At 40.6% G+C, this 22,571-nt stretch overlaps 1 protein-coding gene across 1 annotated transcript in view; it reads right to left on the bottom strand.

Moving 5' to 3' along the window:
• The window catches only part of LOC311216809 (myosin-13-like), a gene marked incomplete at both ends in the record, with an annotated part of 41,761 nt that extends 23,166 nt beyond the window's left edge, over positions 1 to 18,595 (bottom strand). The window contains 19 exons of the mRNA XM_084298354.1: positions 496 to 632; positions 1,480 to 1,603; positions 3,228 to 3,345; positions 6,058 to 6,145; positions 6,254 to 6,327; positions 7,705 to 8,014; positions 10,004 to 10,174; positions 10,250 to 10,399; positions 10,495 to 10,613; positions 11,008 to 11,146; positions 11,362 to 11,465; positions 11,553 to 11,651; positions 11,741 to 11,804; positions 11,903 to 11,995; positions 16,853 to 16,964; positions 17,049 to 17,076; positions 17,617 to 17,773; positions 18,147 to 18,290; positions 18,392 to 18,595. Of these exons, the coding sequence (XP_084154480.1) occupies positions 496 to 632; positions 1,480 to 1,603; positions 3,228 to 3,345; positions 6,058 to 6,145; positions 6,254 to 6,327; positions 7,705 to 8,014; positions 10,004 to 10,174; positions 10,250 to 10,399; positions 10,495 to 10,613; positions 11,008 to 11,146; positions 11,362 to 11,465; positions 11,553 to 11,651; positions 11,741 to 11,804; positions 11,903 to 11,995; positions 16,853 to 16,964; positions 17,049 to 17,076; positions 17,617 to 17,773; positions 18,147 to 18,290; positions 18,392 to 18,595 (2,435 nt within the window). The remainder of the gene's footprint in view (positions 1 to 495; positions 633 to 1,479; positions 1,604 to 3,227; positions 3,346 to 6,057; positions 6,146 to 6,253; positions 6,328 to 7,704; positions 8,015 to 10,003; positions 10,175 to 10,249; positions 10,400 to 10,494; positions 10,614 to 11,007; positions 11,147 to 11,361; positions 11,466 to 11,552; positions 11,652 to 11,740; positions 11,805 to 11,902; positions 11,996 to 16,852; positions 16,965 to 17,048; positions 17,077 to 17,616; positions 17,774 to 18,146; positions 18,291 to 18,391) is intronic.
• Positions 18,596 to 22,571: the final 3,976 nt, after the last annotated feature.

Genomic DNA, 22,571 nt, shown 5'->3' with positions numbered 1-22,571 from the left:
TTATATACAGTATAGAGAAAAGTATTCTCTGTACAAGCTAGAATTCTTCATCTTAGATGATGAAGTCATGAAAGAAAATTGAAGAGAAGGAGAGCAGAATGTGATTTTGTTCCTTTCCTTACACAACTGGATTAATGAGATTCAATAAAATTATCAGACAGCACAAGCCAAACAGCCTACTGAACAAATGGAAAGGTTTGTCTGTCTCCATCACAGGGAGAGGTTGAAAATGGTTCTAAAAGTTAGTGCATTCCTGGAGGAAAGGTTCACTGTTAAATATTAAATATCATGGTCCAGATGCACAGTCCAATTGCTAAACAGCCATTGCAAGGATTTGGAAGGCTATAACAAGGAAAGTATTAGTTTCTGCTTTTTCTGTTTCCCCTGGTCTTTCTAAGGGTCTTCACTGGGGACAGATTTTTTCCCGAGAGAGGGTAGTGCATTGCCAGACTTTTGGTCTGTCACAATAAGTTACTTAGTGTGTCCTTGTATTACCTTCTTTCATTCATCTTTTTAAATTCAGTTCTCATGAGGTACCCTCTGCACATAGCTTGTGTATGAGTGATGAGGCTCACAAGCTTCTCATCTCTCATCTCTTCTAGGAGTCCTAAGAGACCCGCTTTGAAGAACACCTAAAACATAAAAGAGGTTTGAATAGTTTGAGGGCTAGGCAGATACACAACCATTGGAAGCTGATGCAGTATAGTTTAAAGAAGTTTTGGAAGAACACCTGCAGAGTAAACATTGAACAGCTAGAGAAATTTGGGGTTCATATCCTCAGTGTTTCTGTGATTGATGACAAGTCACGTTATATGTGAACTAATCACACTATTGCAATGTTATTTGAGGCACATTCTAGAGTAGGTTGTGGAAGATCTAGCTCATCAATAGTTATTAAAACAGAGTTAACTTGCAACTTAGTATGATATCTCATCCCGTCGCTTCACTGTATCCTTCTGTGTCTTAGTGGTCAGGCTCTGTAAACTGACATACAGATGGCTTGAGAGCCATACACAATGATGTCCATATAATAGTATATACAGTTGGGTTTGTGTCCAGCGATAGTACTGCTTTGATTGTGTTGGTCAGAGAATCAGTGTACCACCTAATGCTGCTTTGGATATGGAAGAGAGACATGTGTGTACCTAAATCCCCTGAAAAGTCTGTCTTCCTAAACTTATCTTAGCTTGCCTAATGTGCACTGATGTCAGGGAGTTCATCTGGCAGGAGAAAGGGGCAGCACTAGTTCTAGTTACAGCCATGCAGGGTCATTCTGGTAGCATGGTGTTGCCTGGACTGACAGGCCTATCGTAACACATACCCCAAGAACCAGACAAGTTTTGTGTGCTCCTTCTTGCTTGTACTGTACTTTGTTTCCTAGTCATCATGAAAGCTGATTTGATCTGGAAGAAATTCTTTAAACAAATGGTATTTTTTTTTTTGCCACTGATTGTACCCACTCTTCCACAAGGACTTTACCTTGGTATGGCCAAATCTGTATAGGTTGTGGTCCACATCAATAGAGGAAAGAAGCTTTTCCGAAGCACTTTTGCTGTCAGTGAATTGGCCTTCTGGAATGGCTGAGGCATTAAGAATCTTGTACCTGTGGTAAGACAAGTTGCAAGGCACTGGTTGCAAACAGTGTGAGGAGAATAGGAGTCATCATATATCATAAGATAATGTGATTGGAAACTGAGCTGTCTGAAAGCAGCTGAATATGCTATCTGAAATTTAGACAGTCTTGGCTGAACAGAACATGATGACAAGAGGATATGTCTGCTTTTCAAAGGAATCTGCTGGCTGTGTAACAACATAGTATGCTGTTACATACAAAATTAATGTGCATACTTAACAGTGTTTGCAGGTCCAGGAATTAGGAAGAACATAGTGAGAACACGTCAACCTTCTCTTCCCATCTTGTTTCATTGACCAGAAAAAGGCTATTTAAATTAAAGTAGAAGGTAAATTAAAACTGCCGACAAAAAAAATCTATATTCCAAAAGGAATACAGATCTTGCAGAAGTCACTGTCTGTATAAATTCTAACAACGAAGCCTTGAGTTTGTGCTAAAAATGGCACAATATTATTTTTTAGCTAACAGAAGTCTTAGTGTTTTGTAAGGTAGCTTAATGATTAAGGTAATCCTGTGTCATGGACAGGATCACCTCACTCTTCTAAAGTGTTTTCCTCAGATACAGGAATGAGGACGGGTGACTGCACTCTGGCGCACTTCTTGTTCTCAAGTATATCTTGAAAGAAAATATATAAAATCAAGATAGTGGAAGTGGCACAAGAACTTTATTCTGTATTTTAGGCTTCTGTTGTAGATCTTCTTAAACTTTGGCATGTTTCTTTTGTACTGTATAGCACTTTTTGGTTCTGGACCATGGCCATTATGGAGAGATCCCTTCACCTTGTCACTTCAAATTATGATTTGACAGTTGAGACCAGCTAATGCCATAGTGAATTAAACAGCAGGTTGCAGCACATATTCAGAGAGGTCCTGCATCCTAGACTGCATTTCCTCAAAGTTTGAATACTCTTGTCGCAAAAAGATTAAAAAATAATATTGATTTCTTGGGAAAGGGGAAGGAAGGGAAGGGGAAGGAAGGGGAACAGAGGGGAGAAACAGACAGGCTATGCCCTCTTGAGGGGAAGAGCTTTTTACACCAGGTCAGCATGTAAGATGCTACTGATACATTTATTAATAATAACAACCAATTCAGATTCAGCACTTTATAGTAATTGAACTCACTTGAGCCAGTTTCATTATCTCAATTTTAAAGAAGAGAAAGCAAGACACAGGATGCAGGCAACTGACCGAGCACCAACAAAGCCTTGGAGTTGGGAATGCTTAGGTACCGCACTCTAAGGAGACTGTGCTGACATTTATTATTCTTGTATTGTTTTGTAAGCCTATAGGAGACTTACAAAGAGCAATCTATTATGCCATTTAATTCATTGCCCTAAAAACATTTTGCATCTTTTTGAATCACCAGGCAATGACTACAGTTCAGAAACAATATGGGTTCTGATGAATCAACAAATCTCTGATCAAAGAGGGAGAAGACTGGAGAGACCTAAGACAGTATTTATGATGACATTCCCTCAAATTCCACTGCAGTAGTCTGTTTCAGAGGATGTGTCTCCATGATATCACCAGATTTTTCACCTGAGTTTTGGGTTTACTGAATCCTTAAATTAACAGACAATAACTGAAGACCTACCGTTGCTTAAAGTCTGCATAAAGGATTCTGCTTGGAAACCCCTTCCTGCAAATTCGGATGCCTTCTAGAACCCCATTGCACCGCAGCTGATGCATCACCAAGTAATGGTCCATTTCACCTTAAACAAGATACATACATCATGACTGTTTTTATTTTTTAATTTTACCCCCCCCCCCCCCCTCCAGGAGTCTCCATATTTACTAGCATGACAGTGCAACTTCTCCTTTTGCTAAAATTCAATCAGTTCTTGGTTAAGGATGAAGGAAATGAAGACAGAACATGTTTTCAATTCATAGAAGTGAAAAATATCATCACTCACTGGATGCATGTAGAAGTGGCACAATGTAGAATGTAATACAATCTGTATAATCAGCTCTTCATGTTATGTAAGATTTTACCTTGGATTTTCTGTAGAAGTATTGACTATACTTAACCTTGATTAGATTTGATAGATAGATTCCTACACAGTAGAGGATAAGGAAGATGCTTAAAGTTTTTATCAATCCTTTTAACTGCCTGTAAAGGACAGCTGGAATAATAAATTGGAATAATTATCCTTCTTCTATAACATCTATCAGGTATAACAATTGTGAGGAATGTTTTAACAATTCGTGTCCATAAAGAACAATTCTGTTTGAATCCTGTCTGCCTCTGGGCCCTGCACTGGCAATTTAATTCTTGAACCACAGATACAGTGTGTCCCAGTCTCTCCCTCATTGTAGTCAATTTATCACTTCTTAAATTTATGAACCTGTTTGCTTTTGTTATTCCGGACTTCTATTTCTAACACTGCTATAGATGTGTCTGTGAATGGCTGGGGAAGAATGTTTTAATTACTCGTGTGTCTGGGAGTTTCAGAACAACTGATAACAACTAGTGACTGTTATGGGATACTATGTGGATCTTTGGTATCTGGTTAGGGGGGGCCAAGAGATAAAGAGGAAGGAGAAAGAAGCTGAAGGGCGGCTGGGAGACAAGACTTGAAGAAGATGTTCCGTAAACTTGGTATGGTGCCCAGTAAGTACAAAGGTGGAGAGGAAGACTACGAGCCTTCAGCATGAAAGACCCCTAGAGACCCCCAGAAGAGACCCCAGAGGAGACTGCGCATGCTCCAGTAGGAGGGACTGCACCCCGGAAGCTAATTTTAATAATCTATTTTTTTTAGAAGTAGTAATGAATATGTATTAGTCTAGGAGCATAAAAATCAGCTGCTTGATGTAACTGGTGTGCGTCCTGGTGGAGCGGAGACTCCCGGTGCACCCAGCGCTGTTTGCTTACCTCTATTCCTTTATATTCTTTCAATAAATCCTATTTTTTTATTTAATCCTAATTTGAATCCTGAGCCATTTATAACACAATCAACTATATTCCTTAATCTTATTCAAAGTATTGCAAACAAAGTACAATTGAATAAAATAGTCTTGGAATCACTTGGTCATGAAGAAATTTCTCAGCTCCTAGAGGCATTAATTAATGCAGAATGGTACATATTGCTAACCCTTACCTTTTCAGTGTAATTAATAAAGGTGTACCCAAAGAAATGGTTAGAAAAATCAAGCATAAGCAGCCTAAAAACAACTAAAATCAGAAAATGACCAGTTTCTCTTCACTTTACAATCCTTAATTTTGTTCACACATTACTACTTTTCTTTTTCTTAGAAGGCAAAAGTCTAATTTCCTCTGAGTCATCTCTGAATATTAAAATGACAGTCATATTTGGCAAAATCATTCATTCATGTATATTTCAGTAGATTTCCTTAATTCCCTTACATCTTCTATTCCTGTCAAGATCCCAGTGGGATTCCTCTCTCTTCACTTTGCGGATATGAAGTGTGGGACATTCCATATGGGCTTCATTTATAGTCAGTGGAGTGAAGCAGAAGCATTTTTTTCTAGGATGTGATTCATCTCATCCTAAGACATATAAAAGCAGCCAAATGAGTCATACCTTAAAATGCCAGCTTCTCTCCATTGAATATATAAATTTAGATGAATAGCTGAAATCTGAGTGTCGTACATATGTGTGCTGCTGAAACCATGCTTGTGGTCTTCAGGGTTATACAAAGAGACATAAACAAGAAAGGTAAGAAATGCTTTGAAATTCTGGAGCAGATTAAATAGGTGCTAAGTTCCTGTTTCCTTGTATTCTTATTATATCCATTACAACTTATTATTCCACCAGTATCAAACCTCCTATAGATTAGACTCCTAAAACCCACACAAGCAACTCTCCCCAGGTACTTAACGGCCACATGAAATACCCCCCAAACTTGACTGTTCTTTGAGACTAAACTCTGAGTGAGTTAAATATTTAATTCAATAAATGAACAAAAATAATTTTATATCAAAATGCTCATCAGGTGCAAAGAGTACCCAGCAGCCTATACAGGGAATTCTACAAAGGATGCATGATTCCTTTGTCAGTCCTCCAGCTCAGTGAATCAGTTTCTAACACGAAATATTTTGAGTTGTTAAATTGTCTTGAACTGAACCCAACAGTATTGAATGACATAGTGGTCCTTAAAAATATGCATTTATTAGAAATTTGCTACTGTTGTTACTTGTGACATGCAATTTCATCAGCTCTAATACATGCCATCTTTATCAACAGCTCTGTACACACATTAAGCAAAGATGAGTAAGTGTGGTGGACCATATAATGCTCAAAATTTTACAGTCATGAAAAAATACAAGAAGGCTTACTTGAGCACTGTTCCATAGGCCACCCCCCACAGGAATTTTACATGCATGGGGAGCTGTTCTAGAAGAAGTTGGTGTGGAAGCTTAGCAGCACAATTCTGGTCAGTCTAGTGTATAATAACAGACTTACCAGGTGTCTTGGTCTCATTAGGAATCAAGCAACGCACAAAGTGAGGATGGGTGCTTCTCAGGTTAGTCATCAGCTTGTTTAGATTTTCCTGTGAATAGAACAAAACATGGGGTTTGAACTCTGAGCTACAAAGCTTTTGCATTTTTATTCAGATGTCGAAGAGCTGTGGCTCAGTTTTAAGAAGAAATTCACATACCCTGAACACAGCAGACACTGTCTGGAAAGAGCCCCCCTTCTTCTTAGCACCTTTCTTGCCACCACTACTATCACCTTGGAAGAAATACATAAGAGCTGAATGGTTAGAGTAGGCAGTGTGTTATGGACTAATATAAACATTATATTTTGATGTGAAAGTGATTCAGTGCTGCATGGGAGTTTTATGTGAACTGCTGCCAGCTGGTTATATATTAATCGGTGTTTGGTATATTTTGGTCTCAGATGCACAACTTAAGTTGCGTCATAATGTGATGTGGCTGTGGTAGTATGTAACACTACGGTCTGACATAAACTCCATAGCAGTTTACTGTGTACCACTGGAAATTGGTTTTACTTGAAGATATACTCTCAAATTATTTTTATTTTGTTGTAATGTGGTGAAAGGCCACATGAATGGTTCAGCGGTGGACATTTGTTTATGAGTGCAGTGAAGCCTTTAGGAAAAATTTGTTCTAATGTTCCAGTTGAAGAATAGGGACCTATTCTGAGTTACGGCATCCCCAAGGCAATAAATGAAATACAGCCTCATGAATACAAACCCAAAAAGCTCAGTACCTTTTCAGAATTGCTGTATTGTTGAAGTCATTTAAATGGAGAATTAAATGGAGTCTTCTCTTCTCACCTTCCTTGTATTGATGATACTAGTAAGGACCACAACTGCTTCATCCCCACTGTTTTCTAGGAGTATGTGGTACCCTCTTGAGCCTCAAACCCAGCTGCCCACATGCCTGTTGACATGTTACTCTATACTAACACTTCTTTATGCCTAGCATCCGAGTTTCCTTTTTTTTTTTTTTTTTTTTTTTGTGGCAATCTGTATGGCTATTTTTGGTAAAACAGACCCACTGACTGTCTTACTTGACAGCCTTAAGTCACAAAAAAAAGGCAAGAGGTTGAACTGCTCTCTGATGCCCTTAAAGAACTTCTAAATTAATTTGTCTCTCCCTCTCTTTTTTTTTTTTTTCCCCCTGTTGCACCAGGACTGCTCAGCTGGATATGAAATAGTTCTGTGATCTCCTTGAAGATGTAAGGCTGTGAACCTCTCCATTACTTTTAGCTCTTCCTGTTCACCTAAAGAAATAAAACTCTGTCTCCTAAGGCTATAAAGTGCTTACACTTTGCACATACATGTATATTTGGCACCTGTCTGGATGATGGCTGACCATGCATATGATTCACAACTCAGTAAGCCAGGAAACATCCAACTCCTATCATTTTGTTTTGAACTTGCTGAGCATTGCTTCTGTGCACCACACCACATAAACATGGTGCTTTCTGCAGTTATTCATGATGGTATCTTAGTTTGGCATACCTGTGCATGTGAATAGGATGAGATTAGGGATGATGAGAGGCTAGAGAATACAACAAGGAGGAGACATAGACTTAATTTTTTTTCTTGCCTTATCAATCATCACTGAAAAACACACTTACTTGTTTCTGCACCAGCATAGTTAGAGTAAAGGAAGGACAGGAGCTTCAAAGATGATTTCTGGTACAGCCCAACAACAGTTTCATTCAGGGGATCCTTGTTCTTGTCAAGCCAGCCAGAGATGTTGTAGTCCACTGTGCCAGCATAGTGCACCAGGGAGAAGTGGGCCTCAGCCTTGCCTTTGGCAGGCTTGGGCTTCTGGAAGTTGTTGGACTTGCCCAGATGCTGGTCATAGAGCTTGTTCTTGAAAGAGGTGTCAGTTGCCTTGGGGAACATGCACTCCTCTTCCAGGATGGAGAAGATGCCCATGGGCTGGGAGAAATATGAATATATGAAGAAAGAAAGTGTCAGGGAGAGAGAAAGTAAATAAAATTTCACTTTGCATGTGTTTTGTAGTTTGTTACAGTGACTGTAATTTCTACTGCACAGGTTCTTAATACATCACTAGTTACTATAATAATCACACATACTATAATTAGACTTTGCTGCTCAAGCCACTACTATGAAAACGGCAACTTGGCAGTAGAGTTTAAACACATCTTTGAGTGAGAGGCTTGTGATGCACATTATATTCAACAGCTTCAATCATCTTTGCCCTAAACTCTTTGGAATGTAAACCAGTGAAATCAAAATAGGAATTCAGAAGACAGGTTTCAGTGCCCTGTTCATGGGACTGATGATATTTTGTAGGTCTGTTACAAGTCATCAATTGCCAATTGCCAATGTTGAACTTAGTTTGATGGCTTCTCAGGAATGTGAATAGATAATATCTAACAAGTTCTGTGCGGTCTCCAATGGATGTGCATGATGAATTAGATTTTCTTCATCTTATATGGGGGAAAAATGGCAGCAATCTGGTGCTTTAGAATACCCACTGACTTCTAATTTGTCACAGAATGTATTTTAAAATTGAAATACTTCAATACAGAGGCATATACTTAGCTACATGAGGGCCTTCATCTGAGCTACATTAGGAATCTTCTGATAGTGCAGATATTTCCTCTAATTTTGCTGAAGACACTGATTTGACTTGCACTTCATTGGCCTAGATAGTATTCTAGGAGTTCCTTCTTTTAATGTACCTACTATATATAATATGGTAAGACTCTATCTATCTAGTGACGCTCTCAGATCAGATGCTTACATCTGATGTCAGCTGGATAGCTGCCAAAGCTAGAATTAGGGATCCTACAGAACATCAGCAAACACAGGAATTGGGTGTTGGGAAGGAATACCAAGTTTTGAATTAAACTTTTGCCCACTAGGTGTGCCTGTTGTATGAGGACTCTGGGGTTAGGATTAATTTTGCCCAGCTGTAGGTGTCTCTAAAATAGAATGTAGATCTGAGATAGATGTCTGTATTGTTCTAGAATCAGTGGAAGCATTATGCAGACATTTCACAGTATCAATAACAGGATGTATTTTATGAGATGAATTGCATCCTAGAAGCATCATCTTCTTTCCTGCTGTTCCAAAAGTGACTACAGTGCTAGATTAATGCAGGTGATGTAATTCCTCTGTCTCTAACCACTCTACATTTCATAGACATGAGGCACAAAATATGTGGACACTGAGCAGTAAGTGTGGATTTTGAGTGTTAAGTATAGCAATAGACACCAGCTGTGAATGATAGTGTTGTTTGTAGATGCTACTGTGTGGTGAGAACAGTGGGAGGTTATCAAGAAATGTGAAGCTTTTATGTGCAAATACATCATCCATGGGTATGAATATTAAGTTGTGAATGTGCTCATGAGATAGCTGAATGGGCACCAGGCTGGGAATAGGTACTTGTATTCTCCTGAGAAGGAAGATATTTGGGTGTGTGTACAGTAGATTTGCACATAATATTTAAGTGCTGTGCACAAGTAACCACTGGACACTTACTCCTAATGCTGTAGTTGGGGGTTAATTCACATTAAGACCACCAGCGCAGTGGCAGTGGGCAGTGACAAAGGAGCCAGAAAGAAGAAGATTGCTACAACCAGGAACTCTGAATTCTGTCAACTACTACAAGGACTAAGACTTGAAGTTTAACCTTACTGTCTACTGTTGAAAGCAAAATTAACATTGTGCTTCTCTCCCTTCCATCGCAGCCATGTTGTCCAGATTTTTTTTTTTTTTTTTTTTTTTTTGGTGGAGAGGCAGTGTACCTCTCCAAAATGTCAAAATGTTTGATTTTATAAACTGCTTCTTCTGATGGGAGAATCATTCAACAGTAATTATTCAATTTATAAAGAACATAAGGACTAAAATAAATCACCAGGAAATAAATGTGCTTTTCTAAAATTAGATTTCCTCTACCTTTTCAATGAGTTCAATGCAGGCAGCCAGGTCCATTCCAAAGTCAATGAACTCCCAGTCAATTCCTTCCTTTTTGTACTCCTCCTGCTCCAGCACAAACATGTGGTGGTTGAAGAACTGCTGTAGTTTCTCATTGGTGAAATTGATGCACAGCTGCTCCAGGCTGTTGAACTGCAAATTCAAATATAATAACGCCAGTTAGTTTGGAAAAATAATCAATTGGCAAACATACTAACTGTAACTCACATCAAAAATCTCAAAGCCAGCAATATCCAGGACACCAATGAAATGTTGTCTGGGCTGCTTTGTATCCAGTTGCTGGTTGATTCGAGTAACCATCCACAAAAACGTCTTCTCATAGACTGATTTAGCCAGAGCCCCCACTGAATTGTATACCTGTAAGAAACAGCCACAGCAGTAAAGAAAGTTAGATTAGCATTAGTTGAAATAATTGTCTGAACAAAATGAAAACCAACCAGCTCTCTAGATACCTGTTGGACATTTTGTCCTTTAGTCACGTATTCATTCCCAACTTTCACCCTGGGATAGCATAAAGCCTTGAGCAAATCAGCAGAATTCAGACCCATCAGGTAGCCAGCTTTGTCAGCCACTAGGAAGAGATACAGCAAAGGAGTTCAACATAGACAAAGATGTCATAGTCCTCTAGAATATTTCTGTTACAAGGAGCCTACTTCAGACACTACTCAGATACTCAGATGTGCCTGTTGTCAAGGGAAGCTTGTCTCAGCTGCACCACACTCCTGTGTTTCATGCCTAGGGAGCTGTAGCAGTGCTTCATCTATGTGTTTCATCTAGTGCTTCATCTATCAGTTTCCACGTGGTGCATAAATTAAATCAGTGACTTTGTGGCACTTGCACAAGTTCGTAAAATTTACTTTCTAGAAGGGCAGAAACAGTCTTGAACTGATGGGCACTTTATTGGATGAGGTTCCTCTCTTGCCTCCTAGTGCAGTTCACAAATGAAGTCTGCAGTCAACCCCTACCTTCTGTGCTGTCTGGCTCTGCCTGCTCCTCCCGCTGCTTCTGCTTGAACTTCATGTTCCCGTAGTGCATGACAGCCCCTGTTAGCTTGTATATCCCCACCTTCTCATCAGGGCTGAAGCCCAGGATGTCCACGGCACTCTCCAGAGGGAATAGACAAGTTGCGAAAGGTCAGAAAAACACAAGTTGGGGCTTCTGCTTCTGCCTGCATGCCTGCCCAGCGCCAAGTGCGTGCAATAGCGGCTGGGAGTGGCCGCGGCTGCTGCAGAATGACAGAGGCCACCTCTGCACCCAGAGCAGAACCTGGCTCTGACAAGGAGTGCCATTGCCATACTCATATCCATTGCCATACTCACATCCGTTGCCAGCAGCTCCTCACTGTCATCAATGCTGGCAACAGTGATTTCTCCTTGGCTCACGTAGGCAAAGTCGTAAGGATTGGTTGAGATAAGGAGGAGATCTGCAGGCATACAGTGCACCTTTGATGGTACGGGGAAAAAGTGCAAAGAGAACGCACTGAACCAAACCCAGAAATGCTGGCACTCACCAATGAGCTCTGGCTTCTTATTGGACATTAGCTGGTAAAAAATATGATAGCTCCTTTCACTGGGTAGCTGGAAAGTCACTCTGGATTTCTCCAAAAGATCTAAGAAAAAGAGAGATGCCACTGGTCTCCTGGGAAACTTGAGATCACAAATGCACAAATTCTGCATGTGCTGACTAGCTCCAACTCACAGGTTTCGATATCTGCAGAGGCCAGCTTGCCATTTTTTCCAAAGTGAATACGGATGAATTTTCCCTGTTGAGTAGTAGAGATCAAACAGTTGGTTAGAGCGATCAATGAATGAGACATATATAGCAGAAATCCGAATTCCAACAAAAAAGAAGTGAACTCACAAAACGTGAGGAATTATCATTCCTGACAGTCTTAGCATTTCCAAAGGCCTCCAGCAGTGGGTTGGCCTGGATGATCTGATCCTCCAGGGTTCCCTAGTTACATGGAAAAAAAGGTTCTTAGCAAACCTCACTGCTATTTAATAACAAATATGGAAAAGGATACATCACAAACAGGTCATTATTACATCTCACACATGATTTTAACTTTTAGTTAGCAAATGTTTTAAGCACTCATCAGCCATCACTAAGGAATTGGTTTCACAGGGAAGAGTGCTGAAAAACTGATTTGTACTTCATTTTCTTTTTGTCCATGCTATCATATATCGTATATAATATACAGGGTAATTTCGGTGGAGCTCAGAATGTTTGAAATCTGTATGAGAGGCACTTCTGCATTCCCATTCACTGCTCACAAAGGCTATAACAGCTAAAGAAAACGTGAAAAATCTGGGATTCTTTTCTTGAGGTTACTCAAGCACAAGACAGAGGGAGTGGTACAGCCTCAAAGCTGAAAGTAGGAAGCACCTAAAAAGGGATAATGTAAAGTTTTGCAGTTATGTTCAAACAAACAGTAACCTTTCAGAATGCAGAAAAAAATCTCCAGAGATGCTTTGAAAAGACAAGTAGGACATGGGTGAAGCGTGATACTCAAATGCCAAATGTAAAACAGTACAAAGCAAAAAACAAAAACAAAGTACCTCTTGGATGCTGTGATGGTTGTTCCCCCCCCCCCCCCCCCCCCCCCCATTTTTTCTTTTCTTTTTGTACATGGCTACAGTAGAAAAGAAGATCATCAAGCAAACATACAGTTTCAATTCTGCATTGTATCACTCCTGTTAACTGAAAAAAAAAATGGGAGGAAAGAAGCTTCCATGACATTATGTCTCTTCTGTGCAAGGCAGTGTCACAGAGTGCTGTTTTGGAATCACAGGGCAAAGCTTTTCTCAAGGCACCTACCGAACTCATGATTGATCCTTAAGTAGTTAGGAAATAATTGTTTGCAGGGATGGTTTCCAATACAGAGCAGGAGAACAAAGAACGAGGGGATAAAAAAAAAAAAAAAAGGCAGTTTTTATTCACATGAAAGATCAGTGGCAGAGCTCAAGTTGCTGCATACTACTTGGTGTACAATGGTGCGTGCAGCCTTCAAGATCTTGCAGTGGAGAGGCAGCGCCATGCCCAATACGGTCTGAAGGTGGCGCAAAGGATTTAAGTTAGTTTGAACACGAAGCTACACCTTGCAGAACTAAGGCCACGCAGTAGCATAACTCTCTCTCTAAATATACACACATATTTTTAATAAAAAAAATCTCGAATATATAGACTAATGTCCTCTCACATACAGCTTCCTAAATAAACTTCCTCCTTTTAGAGACATTTGTGTCAGTGCTGCTGACTTCACCACAAAACAAAAAAACAAAAAACACAAACAAAAAAACTCTGTTGCACAGCTGTGAGTCATGAACAGACAAGAGTGCACGGTGAATGGAGAACAGCATAGAATATCTGGCAATTCTTTACACAAATTCAATCTGGAGTACAGTCTGGGTTACAAATTGCTTGAACTGAGAAAGCAGTCTTGGGAAATGTTACATACTTCCCTTATTTTATGCTCTTACCTGGCATCTGATTTCAGTCTATGCCTGAGATGGGATGTTGGGAGAGACATAATTTAATGGTGTTTTATTTTGTGGTCTTATGAAGAGAAAGATACTTCTTAGAGATTGTGAACACCAAAGAAATAGAGTATTCTGTGAATAAACTCAAGAAGAGACCAGAACAGCTTGTTGCCCATCTGAGAACCTGGTGAATTTTCTTATATCAAACACAGCCAGTACAGCTGTCTCAATGTTTTTGTGAAATCAGTCCCAGCATAGTGAGCAGCTGGTGAAAATTGAACCCAAGTTATACAGAAATGGTGCTAATGGAAAGAGAGCTTGTGATGAACTGGTCTTTGCCATAACAACCCATCAATCACAGACACCTGCCTCTGAGTGAGAAAAGAATATTCAGCCTTGGAATCTCCTTAGATTCTGCTGTGCCCTTGGGTACTCAAATAACGCACTGACAGGCATCACCCTCTTTGATGCACATACCTTCTCACATACTGTGATGACACACTTGTGCCACAAGGATGTTTGTTGCTTGCTCTGTGCTAGCCCATGCCTTGCAAATGCACTAGTGGGCTCAGATTGCAGCAGCTGTGCTTGTACTTTCCTCCCTGGAAGGATCTGTTCTGAGGTTACTTTCTAATTGTCTGGCAAGTGGTCCCAGCTGTCCCAAGTCTGACACTTTTTTCACACTGCCCCTCAGGGCTGTTACATAGACCACAGGCAGTAATTTCTACTGGCTTGTTCTTCTGTGTGATGCAATTGAAATATCTTTAACTTCAGTGCAACCTCTCTGGAGTCCAAAGTTACTGTAATTCCCTTGTTAATAGGAATGAAACAGGGAGTTGTAACACAATCACATGCCAGTGGGAACCAACTGGTCTCTTTCAGGCACTTGGGTGGAGATAGCAGATCTCAGGTACACAGACATGTAGGCATCCATCACAGAGAGAACTTCTGCTGTCTTATATCATTTTCCTCTGGTCAAACTTTCCCTTGTGTAATCATTTACACTGGACTGGAGAGGAACGGAAACTTGGGGCTTTGCTACATTAAAAAGATGGCCTCTTCAAGGATCTACTTGGTAGAGTACCATGGGATAAAGCCCTGGAGGGGAAAGTGGGTCCAGGAATGTTGTTTAATATTCAAGGATCACCTCCTCCATGCTCGGTATCAATGCATCCTAACAAAGAGAAGTCAAGCAAAAATGCCAGGAGGCCTGCATAGATGAACAAGGAGTTCCTGGCCAAACTCAAACACAAAAAGGAAGCCTCCTGAGGATGGATGCAAAGACAGCTAATGTGGGAGGGATACAGAGACATTGTCCAAGCATCTAGGGATCAGGATAGGAAAGCTAAGGCCGAGACAATTGAATCTCGCCAGGGACATCAGTGATAAAAGAAAGAGTAGTGAAGACTTTGCCCCACTGCTGAAGGAAATGGGAGACCTGGTTACCTGGAATATGGAGGAAACTGAGACACTCAATGACTTTTTTGCCTCTTTTGTCTTCCCCAGTAAGTGCTCTAGCCACATCTCCCAACTCACAGAATCCAAAGACAAAGACTAGGAGAATGAGGTACCATCCACTGCAAGAAAAGATCAGGGTAGAGACCATCTAAGGAACTTGAATGTGCATAAGTCCATGGGACCTGATGAGCTGCATCCAAGGGTCCTGAAGCAAGTAGCAGATGAAGTTTCTAAGCCATCATCCATCGTATTTGAGAAGCCATGGCAGTGAGGTGAAGTTCCCAGTGACCAGAAAAAGGGGAAACATAATCCTGATTTTAAAAAGGGAAAGAGAGGGAGACCTGAGGAACTGCAGGCCAGCCAGTCTCACATCTGTGCCTGGCAAAGAGATCACAATCATGGAGCAGATCCTCCTGGAAACTATGCACATAGAAAATAGAAAGGTGACTGTGAAGCCAACACCACTTCATTAAGGACAAATCATGCCTGACCAATTTGGTGGCCTTCTATGATGGGGCTACAGTATTGGTGGATAAAGGAAAAGCAACAGATGTCATCTACCTGGACTTGTGCAAAGCTTTTGATACTGTCTCACACAACATTCTTGTCTTCAAATTGGAGAGACATGGCTTTGACATGCGGACCACTTGGTGGATATGGAATTAGTTGGATGGTCTCACTCAGAGGCATGGTCAGCAGCTGGAATTTCAGGAAGAGACCAGTAACAAGTGATGTCGCTCAGGGGTTTGTGTTGGGACTGGCATTATTTAACATCATTGTTGGTGATATGGACAGTAGGATTGAGTGCACCCTCAGAAAGTTTGAGGTTGACACCAAGCTGTGTGGTGCAGTTAGCACGCTGGAGTGACAGACTTGAGAGGTGGGTCTGTGCAAACCTCATGCAGTTCAACAAGATCAAATGCAAGGTCTTGCATATGGGCTGGGGCAACCCCAAATATGAATATAGGCTTGGTGATGAGTGGATAAAGAACGGCCTTATGGAAATGGACTTTGGGATACAGGTGGATGAAAAACTGTATAAGAGCCATCAATGTGTGCAATTGCAGTCCAGAAAACCAATTGTATCCTGAGCTGCATTAAAAGAAGTGTGGCCAGCAGGCTGAGGGAAGTGATTCTTCTCCTCTACTCTGCTCGTGAGACCCCACCTGGAGCACTACACCCAGCTCTGGGGTCCCCAGCACAAGAAGGATATGGACATAGCTTATGGACATAGTAGAATGAGTCCACAAAGATGATCGAGGGGCTGGAGAACCTCTCCTGTGAAGACAGGCTGAGAGAGCTGGGGTTGTTCAGCCTGGAGAAGAGAGAGCTCCAGGGAGACCTGATAGTGGCCTAAAGGGGGCCTATAGGAAAGCTGGAGAAGGACTCTTTGTTAGGGAGTGTAATAATAGGGCAAGAAGCAATGCTTTTAAACTAAAAGGGGGTACATTTAGATTAGATATTAGGAAGAAATTATTATGAGAGTCATGAGGCAGTAGAACAGGTCGCCCAGAGAAGATGTGGATGCCCCATCCCTGGAAGTGTTTAAGGCCGGATTTGGTGGGGCTTTGAGTAACCTGGTGTCCCTGCCCATGGCAAGAGTGTTGGAACTAGATGATCTTTAGTGTCCCTTCCAACCCAAGCCATGCTATGATTATGACTTTAGGTGGACTTTCAGTATTTATAAGAGGGATGGGAGTTGGTTAGCAGGGGTAACAGAGCATAGGTGTGCTCAGACTGTGTATCCTGCTTGTCACCTCAGAGGCATTACACTTTCATTTAATGGTATTGCAACGCAGAAATATGTACTGATTTTGTCTGCAGAGCAGAAACTTTCTCAGCAAAACACTGAAAGAGTGTGCCTATCACATACCTGCATTTTACCAGGCTGATGGTCTTTCTTCTTCTCACCAGTAACTGCAATTGTTGCAAAGTACTGGATGACACGCTTTGTGTTCACAGTCTTCCCTGCACCAGATTCTCCACTGTTAGAATGAAACTACTGTTATAGGAAATAGGACACATTTTTACTTTGGTCAGTGTTGTCACACATATCAAAATATACTCACGTGATAAGGATCGACTGATTATCATGATCTGAAAACAAAGCCACAGAAAGAGCTCTTCAGATGAGATGCGGAGGGCTTTTATTCCTCAGAGGTAGCTAACTGACTTCAAGGGAAAGAATTATATTGAAACTGTATCACTTTGTAAGGTGAATTCTGCATTAGTCTGTAAGTGGTTTTTTGCACTCCCGACTAGATGGAGCTGTCCAAACTATAATGTTAAGCAGTGGTTCTTTATAAGGCTTCCCCACTTATTAATTGCTTTTGGTTACGTACAGACCTTGGATTGAGTATTGTTTATTTGGAGTCAGATTCTCTGCTATGATCATTCTATATTGTTTCTTCAAATTCCTTACTTTGGCACAATGCCAAAGAGCTAGCTACTGCCTTTCTTTCATTATCCAATGCTACAGGGTTCTTTAAGATGCCATAGTCAGTTTAACTTGAATTTTGCCAAAGGACTATGGGAGCTATTTCCATCATGCCTTGAGTACAAAAGGATGCAAGATGCCTGAACTGTTACGTGTTCCTTGACCAAGCAGCCAGCTTCTGTTCTTGCCAAATGACTCACCAGTCAGCATGAACTGATAGGCATTGTCAGAGATGGAGAAGATGTGTGGAGGGGCCTCCTGGCGCTTTTTGCCTCGGTAGCCAGCCACCACCTTGGGGCTGTACACGGGCAGCCACTTGTAGGGGTTGACAGTGACACAGAAGAGACCCGAGTAGGTCTGCAAGGAAGAAAACAGGCACGTTGGCTTCTGCTCAGCCTGGAACAGCAGGCCTTCCAGCTACCCCAAGGAAGACTGCTGCGGAGAACTCAGAAGGCAGAGGTCAACAAAACTCTGCAAAGACCAGGGCAGTGGAAGAAATTAAATTGGAGGAATGACCTATCACAGAATGGATGAAATTCACCGTATGACAAGGAAAGACAAAGGGAAGAAGGAAGAAGAGGAAATGATACATAGAGTACAAATGAAGAACACATGCAAGAGAAAAAAACAGAAATGAGGAAAGGAGGTGAAAAGTCAGGAATATCTTCAGAGAGATTGAAAAGTGTCTTCAACCCCTCAAAAGCACAAATCTCCTTCTGCTTGTACTTACATAGATCATCCAGACTGCATAACGCTCTTTGAGGTTATACAGCACCGCAGGCTCGTGGAGGTGGGTCATCATAGCCATGTCCTCAATTTTATCAAATTTGGGAGGGTTCATGGGAAAGACTTCATCATCCTTTACTGTTACAGTCTGACAAAACCAGAGAGAAACAAAAGGAGAAGAAATATTAGCCAGGGAACTTTTAGAACTGGATGAGTTATGTATGACGAGTGACGGTTAATGACACTTACTATATCATCACATGTTTTAACTGTGACTTTACCACCTTCTCTACTCTGTATGGTACCTTTCACATACATTTGCTTTTCATCCACTACAAAACAGGCTGCCTTAGCATCAAATGGGCGATTCTGGTCTTCAATTCGCTCCTTCTCAGATTTCCGTAAATAGGGAGCAGCTTCTCCAAAGATTGCCATCTCTGCATCTGATGTCATGACTGGAGTTATTCTGGAGGAATTTAGAAGAGTTTCAGATATCTTGTGCATTCGTAATTTATATTTATCCAGATCATATCCATTGATCATACTCAATGACTAAAATGAAGAAGAGGACTAATCAACCTCAGGCACCTGTCCTCCATGTCAATTTTATGTATTCACTGAAGAAATTTTAATAAAGAAAGTTTCTTGTAGACAGGAGTCTTCAAGACTCTCACAGATTAGTGAGTTAAGATTTGTTCTCATACATAATTTTTAAGTGGAGGCAGTCTTCATGCATTTCTATGTTTTAATGACAAACAGGGCAAGTTCAAATAGTTTCCTTCTGTATCGAGCACAGAAACTAATTGTAAGCAACAATCATCGTCCATCTAGAGCTAAACCCATTTATCCTGCCTATGAAATATAAAACGTATTTACATACCACTGACAAAATTAGCAATAATGGAATATAACATGTAGTAAAGGAAATAATTCAAAGCATAGTGTTACCCAGATATGTAAGTACTTGATATTACCTTTCAAAAAACAGTGTCAAAGTACCTTTTAGCTTGATATTATGTAGGGGGACATCAGTTACAAATCATTAAAAGATGGTTTGTAAGTACCAATACATACCAGACATTCTGTTAGGGATTCTTCTAGCAGAAAAATTTCATAGAAAGGTTTTTGTGTTCAGTTTTATTTTACATTTTCAGCAACATCTATTAAAAATTCTTTAATACAAATAGATGTTATTGGTTGCTACAGTTGAAAGGACTGATGTGGATAATTCAAGACTATCTGGAAACAACACAGGTAGAAATAATGTAGGCAGCAATTAACAAACAGAAAGTTCTGCAAGCTAGCATTAAAGTAAGGTACTGAAGTAATCAACACAGAGTGTTTTTATGTGGTGCCAAGAAGTAAATGAAAACAATTAGAATGCATTTGCAATGTTTTGATTTTGGACACATTGATGTAGAAGTGCTGAACTCTCAACAAAACCTATCTGCAATAGAATCTGTACCTTGCAGGACTTTGCGAGGCTGCATCTCTCAAGAGACTTTAACAGTCATGAACTTCAAAGCACAAAGTCTAGAACCATTAACATACTTTGAAATTATTATTCTGTGTATATAGAGCCCAACTTTTTTTTTTTTTTTTTTTTTTTTTTTTAAACCTATACGATCCTTCCTCTGAATGGCTCAAGTGAAGCAACATGAAAGAAAGAGAAAAACTATCTCACTGTAGCCATGAAAAGGCTAAGCAGAGCATCAGAAAATGCTGATAGGTTGTTCAAAACTTTCTTGAAAGGCACAGTCTGTTATACTACTGAATCATCTTTGATTTATGCCTTCATGAAAAGACAGAAAGGCATTCTCTGAATGGATAGTTTGCATTTCTACCCCTTTCAGCACCTCAACTCTATCAGTGGACCTTTTGTGGTATTAGGTATCCACAGGTGTGGATGGCTCCTTTTGTTACTCTTGTGAGCTCTTCCAGTCACTAACCTTCCCTAGAAAACTTAGAAGAGAATCATTCATATATAAGTTCTTTATGAAGGTGTCTCTTTATTCGTGAACAGTTCTGTCTATCAGATAGGAGACAAGACCATATTGAACTTTGTTCTGTATTCAGGACCTCATGGATAAGCCATGCGTACATAAGTCAGCATACAATGCTTGAGACCTTACCCCAGAGGAAACTAAAGGCAGGATAAAGTCGAACCCTTCCTAAATTGTACTGTGAGCATCCTCTCTGAGCACAGCCCTCAGTTTCAGATTTCCAGCAGTTGTACAGATGGTAGGGGATGAATTGTAATTGTCTACAAGTCCCAGAATACCAGTTTACATGACAAAAAGACATTACCATCTCTGTGATTCATGCCTTCTTGGCTAAGCTTGAGTATCAGTAACTTTTCTTTCCCCATAACTGGAGTATTTCCTACCAAGATCTATGGATGTGCTCCTACTGATTAAAACATATCCTTTGCAGTTAACCGAGTTCTACAACATAATCCTTTGCCACCTCCCCCTACCATTGTCTAGGTGAGCTACACTTACGGCTCAGGATCAAACAACAGAACAACCTTATTTGTTAAACCCTTACCTTCAGAGAGCCCAGGAGGAAATCTGCTTTCAGTATCTGTGTGGAACGGTTAAAGGAAGAACAGAGAGAGTTAAATCAAGAAGAATTAATTGCCTTGGTTAGCTCTCACTACATATGCCTTGAGCATATGCTCTATTAAACATGCACACATTCTTTGAGTAGTCTTTCCTAGTAGATGAACTGTACACAGAGCCTTACAACTCTTAAACTGGAGTCAAATCCCACAGAAAATCTTGTGTTCCTCCCCACATTGCTGTGATCTGCTGGAAAAAATATATGTCATCCAGGAAAGGATGTGCTACATTATTAACCCAATAAATTTCAGTTGCTTTCAGAGTTAGTTCTCTGTGCCTTTCATAGGGCTTGAAGTGAGCAAAATTTGTAGAGGGCCCTACAGTATGACTCTACTACTTCTGCTACTACACTGAACTGGGTTGGGTCATTTAACCTTAGCATCATGTGCAAAACACGAACAAGAATGTTAGAAGTGTGGATTGAGAAGAACATGCCCCTAGACGTTGAATCAAGCAAAGTGGACTTACCGTGAGATGCTGAAGTAACAAAGAATAAGATTGCTTTCAGCTGTAGCTCTTTATAAGTAACCTTCTGCCCACACAGCATTCAAGTGCTCTATTTTTGGTCAATAATAATTTGCTCTTTAGTTGCAAATGTGTTGAAGCTGTGATCTGTCTCCTAATTACTTATAGACAGGATTGATTCAAGGTTGTATGGAGTCAGCTGCACTGACCTTTTTTTTTTTTTTTTTTTTTTTTTTTTTTTTTTTTTTTTCTTCTCTCTTCTCATGCTCCTCTGTGCCAGGATAGAAGATTGAGGGACCCAAAGACAACTCTAATAATGCCAAATAAGGCAACCCTTGGCTCTTGACTTCAGGAGCTTTAAAAAGACTTTTTTTTTTTCCTAATTGTACCCAATTATTTCTTTACAACCCATGTTTTTAATGGATCCCATCCATCCTCTCTGTCTATCTGCACATACTGATAGAGAAGGAGAAAGACCTAGTGAGACTGATTTTTTCTCTCATTATGTTTGCTTATATCATTCTACAGGGTGCTGACAAGTCTAAGGTTAACATAAAGCTTGGGTAAGGCAACTGTCAGTTTATAGATCACAAGAAAGATTTGAAGTCCTGGCCTGTAGGACCATTCAGAGGGTTGTGCTTAGTAGTGCAAAGTCTAGTTGGAGGTCTGTAGCTAGCAGTGTCCCCCAAGGGTCAGTACTGGGTCCGGTGTTCGCCAACTTATTCATCAACAACATGGACAATGGAACAGAGTGCACCCTCAGCAAGTTTGCTGACAACCCAAAGCCTAGAGGAGTGGCTGATATCCCAGGGGGCTGTGCACCATTCAGAGGGATCTGGAGAGTTGGGCCTAGAGGAACCTCATGAAGTTCAACAAGAGCAAGTACAGGGTCCTGCACCTAGAGATCAATAACCCCAAGCACCAGTACAGACTGGGAATGACCTGCTGGAGAGCAGCTCTGCAGAGAGGGACCAGCAGGCTGACCACAAGTCAGCAATGTGCCCTTGTAGCCAAGAAGGCCAATGGTATTCTGGGGTGCATTTGGAAGAGTGTTGCCAGCAGATTAAGGGAGGTGATCTTCACCTTCTGCTCAGCCCTGGTGAGGCCACACGTGGAGTACTGTGCCCAGTTCAGGGCTACCCAGTACCAGAGGGACATAGAAGTATCAGAGTGAGCTCAGAGGAGGGCTATGAAAATGATTTGTACATTGTACTGGATACAGAATATAGAGTCCCTGAAAGGTAAAGAAAGTATGTTTTATACTTTTGAATGTATATTACAAAATTAACTTATATATATAAATATGTATAATATTTTTCAAAATTCTGTTTGTATGTCAGCCA

Source organism: Netta rufina (genome assembly GCF_964035555.1).
Source record: "Netta rufina genome assembly, chromosome: 19".
In the NCBI taxonomy this organism is placed as follows: Eukaryota; Metazoa; Chordata; class Aves; order Anseriformes; family Anatidae; genus Netta; species Netta rufina.
Note: the sequence above shows the minus strand (reverse complement) of the source record. Positions and strands in the feature narration are given on the sequence as shown.